The sequence below is a fragment of the Pantherophis guttatus genome, chromosome 1, assembly GCF_059756535.1.
Source record: "Pantherophis guttatus breed Tessera chromosome 1, ASM5975653v1, whole genome shotgun sequence".
Classification (NCBI taxonomy): Eukaryota; Metazoa; Chordata; class Lepidosauria; order Squamata; family Colubridae; genus Pantherophis; species Pantherophis guttatus.
Window position 1 is genome coordinate 230,399,255 of NC_142063.1, and position 4,907 is coordinate 230,404,161.

Below are 4,907 nucleotides of genomic sequence, written 5' to 3' on the forward strand. Positions count from 1 at the left end.
CATATTGAAATAGCTCCTTGACTATTTTCTAATTCTTAAGATGTTGGCACAAAATTGACTGCTGCAATACTTTTGCAAACAATCTTGTTCCCCAAATCAATGAGGTATAATTACTTTCAGCTACTATACTGCTCTGCAAAGCACAATTGTTTTTGAATATCAAAGTGTATCCAATAGCCCCAAAGAACACAGAGACTTTGCATTAAACTTTTGATTTTAATGGTCTCAAAAAATGTGACAGATTTTGGTCAAGTTGTTTCCATTTTAAAAAAAAGATTACCGATTTTAAAAACTAATAACTTAGAAACTGCCACGAAACAAATGGTCCACAAACATTCCTTTCCTTCTGAAGCTTTTACGATGCATTGTAATTATTAACCAGTCTTTTACTATTAAACTTAAATGGCCAATTGAGACAAAAAGTTCTGAGACCATGCTTCCACCACTGATTAAGACTGAGGTGGCAGTTGTACAGAATTTTCATTTAGCCTTCTGAGCCTTCTGGGCAGACTTTGTGACCTTGCCAGCACCACCTGCTTTTTTATCAACAGCCTTGATGACACCAACAGCAACGGTCTGTCTCATGTCACGCACAGCAAAACGACCTAATGGGGGAGAAAAAAGGAATTAGAACTTTCAAACTACAGGAATATAAATCCAGCAATTTCCTTTTTTTCCAATTCAGATCCTCCACTACCAACTGTAAATGAGGTTGCAATTAACTTGGTATTTCACAGCAGTCCAACCCAATACATCTGGTTAAAAATACTTAGTATTTTTACTAAAATACTATTTCAGTAAATACTAAATTTATTAAAAATACCAACACAATTTAACTCCTTCAGTAGGCAAGACACTGCAACACTTTTTCCTTTAAGCAAAAAGTAAATTGAGTATGAAGTTTCTTGCACAGGACATAGCAAAAAACTCTTTACAAGAGACTAAAGGAGGGAGGAGCACACCCATCATTTGACAATGTCTGGTGAATTGGGAGTATATTTTAAGTGATTTGTCATCAACATTATGAAGGGACATAATTACAGGTACTCAACTTACGACCAATTGAGCTTAACATTTCTGTTGCTAAGCAACAGTTCAGTTTTGTTCTATTTTGACTCTTTTTCCAGTTAAGTGAATTACTGCACTTTAAAGTTAATAACAATTGAGTCCTGCTTCCCCACCGACTTTGCTTTTCAGGTCACAAAAGGTGAGATTACATGACTACAGGACACTAAATACATAAATGGACGCCAGTTGCCAAGCGGCTGAATTTTGACAGTCTGAGAAGGATTTGATCTGCTACACGTAGCATCCACGACCCCAAGATCAAGTAAACTGAAGTTTCATTATAGCTTAACCTGACAATATCAGCACAATGATATACTTCTAATAAATAACACTTACCCAGAGGAGGATAGTCAGAAAAGCTCTCAACACACATAGGCTTGCCTGGAATCATGTCAACTATGGCAGCATCTCCAGATTTGAGGAACTTTGGACCATCTTCCAACTTCTTACCAGAACGACGATCAATTTTTTCCTTCAGCTCAGCAAACTTGCAAGCAATATGAGCAGTATGACAATCCAGAACAGGGGCATAGCCAGCATTGATTTGGCCTGGGTGGTTCAGGATGATAACCTGTGGGAATAGATTTGAGTGAATCGTACTGTCCTCACGGTGGAATTTAGAATCACTGACACACTAAAACTTCTGCCAAGTTACCTGTGCTGTGAATCCAGCTGCTTCCATTGGTGGATCATTTTTGCTATCTCCAGCAACATTACCACGACGGACATCTTTTACAGATACGTTCTTTACATTGAAGCCAACATTGTCACCAGGAAGAGCTTCACTTAGGGCCTCATGATGCATCTCAACAGATTTTACTTCAGTTGTAACATTAACTGGAGCAAATGTCACCACCATGCCTGGTTTTAGAATACCAGTTTCCACACGACCGACTGGAACTGTACCAATCCCTTAAATAAAGAAATACAATTTATCTAGCCAGGTTTGTAAATGTAAATATACATCCCTAATAAGCTTTTCCAAATGTTATTTGCTGTATTGCTGTTGTAATACTTACCACCAATTTTGTAGACATCCTGAAGTGGCAAGCGTAGAGGTTTGTCAGTTGGACGAGTTGGTGGCAAGATAGAGTCTAGAGCTTCCAGCAGTGTAGTTCCACTAGCACCGCCATCTTTACGAGTCACCTTCCACCCTTTGAACCAGGGCATCTAGAAAGGAAAAAAAAGCACAGCAATTCATTGTCTGCAATCCTTTGCGATGTGACTGCAGACAAAAAAAACCCTATCAATAATTACTTACATTAGAGCTAGGCTCCAACATGTTATCGCCATTCCAGCCTGAAATTGGCACAAATGCCACCGTATCTGGATTGTAGCCGATTTTCTTTATGTATGTGCCTACTTCTTTGACAATTTCCTCATATCTCTTCTGGCTGTAAGGTGGCTCAGTGGAATCCATCTTGTTGACCCCAACAATGAGCTGTTTTACACCCAGAGTGTAAGCCAGAAGGGCATGCTCACGGGTTTGTCCATTCTTGGAAATGCCAGCTTCAAATTCACCAACACCAGCAGCAACAATAAGGACAGCACAGTCAGCCTTTGGAGAGGCAAGAAAAGGTAATTATTAACTTCAATGTTTCTAACATACAATAATAATTTTAAATAATTAATATTATATCTGACATTAGTTCACATTAATTCTCACCTGGGATGTACCAGTAATCATGTTTTTGATGAAATCTCTGTGTCCAGGAGCATCAATGATAGTGACATAATACTTGCTGGTTTCAAATTTCCAGAGTGAAATATCAATAGTGATACCACGTTCACGTTCTGCCTTCAGTTTATCCAATACCCATGCATACTTGAAGGAGCCTTTACCCATCTATTAAGGAAAAAAAAATTACACAAAGCACAAAATGTTACAAGACTACTGCTTCTCTTTTAAAGGAAGCATGCACTGATGCTCTGAAACATAATCTGCAAACTATGTTTAGAAGATCAAGCAACTGGCACAACTAGTGAGGAATTCCAAGTATCTCTCACTTACTTAACCCCTTGACAGTGCTAATCCAACTTTCCTTGCATCTGCCAATGTTTAAAGATATCCACTTAAATGCATACCCTTTCCAATCAACTTATAACACTACATTTACTAAATACAATGATATAACTATATAACAATTACCTTTCTAGTTACACTTCTCCCATACATATATAATTTATTCCTTTCTCCTTTAATCTACAAAATCCACACTATACAACTTTTAACTATAGTAATTAAGATAGAATGCTAAATAGGGTTTCAGCAGCAATACCTAAAATAAAGCAAATTACTTTCTAAGTCAAGCACCTTACATAAAAAACGAGATAAACCAACAATTCTTCAGGCCACAAACTCACCTCAGCAGCTTCCTTCTCAAACTTTTCAATGGTTCTCTTGTCAATCCCACCACATTTGTAAATCAGATGACCAGTGGTGGTGGACTTGCCGGAATCGACGTGTCCGATGACAACAATGTTGATGTGGGTCTTTTCCTTTCCCATGTTGGGTGGTTAAGATAGGCTTTTCCGTCGGCTCCAATCAAGATCCTTTACGGGATAAAAGTACACAAGGCCAAAAATAAATAAATAAAAAATAAAAGACTTTTCCAACGTAAGAGGAAAAAAAATCACTTAAAATTCTCTGGAAGTAAACCAAGGCATGGAAGGACGGCCAGGGAGTTTAATCTCTTCCTTCCGGGGCTCCAAGGCCGAGACTAGGCCCAAGGCCTGCCTCGAGCTCCTCGGCTCCACCCCTCTTCAGGTCACGGAGACAACAGGGACTCGACTCGGGAAGAGGTTCCAGCGCTTCTAGGCCGCCGCCAGGGGCATCCCAGGCGTGAGGAGGAAGGCAAAGGCCGAGCGGCTCCTTTGTGTCGGGAGCCAGGCGAGCACGAGTCGCGGAGGAGGGGGGGGAGACACTTGTTGGCGCGCCCCGCCCCACCCGCGTCCTCCATTTTGTGACGGTAGCGGCACCAGCCGCCACGGCCGCCGAGAGCGGCCATTTTTTTGTGTGAAGCGGAAAGCGGGCGGCGGCATGGATTCCAGCGAAGAACCCTCCCAACCTCGAGGCCGACGGGCGAAGCTGAGGGAGGCGCCGGGAGAAGCCGCCGCGCCACGAGTGCAGTCGGCCCCGTTCCGCCGGAACCACGTTTCCCGCCGAGGCTCCGCGGACGCTCCCAATCGTTCCCCTCATAAACCCCTTGTCGCTCCGGCCCGAAGGCATGAATGGGGCCCGTCCAGATTTGTAACCGAAACCCCTCGCGCCAGACCTGTTGCGCCTCTAATCCGGAGTGGGGGGGGGGAAGGGGGGAGGGGAAAAGAGGGGGGGCGGTGACGCGGAGAGACACACGCGTGGATCCCATCTCCCCCCCTCCCCCTCCCCCGCTTCGCAGGCGAAGCGTGCGTGGCTGCGCCTTCCGTCTCCCGAACCCCTCGCGGGCGTCGAGAACGGCTCTGGCTCGGGCCAGGAGCACGTGCGTCTCAACCGGTCCTCGGGCCTTCCTCACCACCGCCGCCACCATCCCCACCCCCGACAGGTCTAAACGCGGCTAGGCCGCGCGCACGCGCGTCGAGCAACACTCACCTCCGAAGCAGCGGCAAACCCGTAGCGAAAAAGACCGACGGGGTGAGCTGCGCCCTTTATATAGCTTGAGCAGGGAGGGCGGCGGCCAGAGGGACACGTCACGCTCCCAGCGTTCCATCCGCTGGCTCTGACTCGCTCCCCCCTCATCCTCCCCCTTACATACATACACACACATCTCAACAGGACGCCCCTCCTCGAGGACGACGTTCCGGGAGGGAGGGGGAAATGCCGCCCCCTCCTTTTTCATCGT

At 44.8% G+C, this 4,907-nt stretch overlaps 1 protein-coding gene across 1 annotated transcript; it reads right to left on the reverse strand.

Moving 5' to 3' along the window:
• Positions 1-196: 196 nt before the first annotated feature.
• EEF1A1 (eukaryotic translation elongation factor 1 alpha 1) lies at positions 197-4,690 on the reverse strand. The gene is made up of 8 exons (XM_034431898.3): positions 4,658-4,690; positions 3,433-3,621; positions 2,735-2,914; positions 2,330-2,626; positions 2,088-2,238; positions 1,724-1,980; positions 1,405-1,639; positions 197-605 (listed from the first exon to the last, which is right to left on the reverse strand). The coding sequence occupies exons 2-8, from the start codon at positions 3,574-3,576 to the stop codon at positions 481-483; spliced, it is 1,389 nt and encodes a 462-aa protein (XP_034287789.1). The 5' UTR covers positions 3,577-3,621; positions 4,658-4,690; the 3' UTR covers positions 197-480.
• Positions 4,691-4,907: the final 217 nt, after the last annotated feature.

Bases quoted from the DNA above. Each gene is read 5' to 3' on its own strand.
- EEF1A1 (XM_034431898.3), bottom strand. From the start codon at position 3,576: ATGGGAAAGGAAAAGACCCACATCAACATTGTTGTCATCGGACACGTC. The intron at 2,239-2,329 runs GTAAGTAATTAT...TTTCCTTTCTAG, and splicing joins TGTTGGAGCCTAGCTCTAAT to ATGCCCTGGTTCAAAGGGTG. The intron at 606-1,404 runs GTAAGTGTTATT...CTCCCCCATTAG, and splicing joins TTCTGACTATCCTCCTCTGG to GTCGTTTTGCTGTGCGTGAC.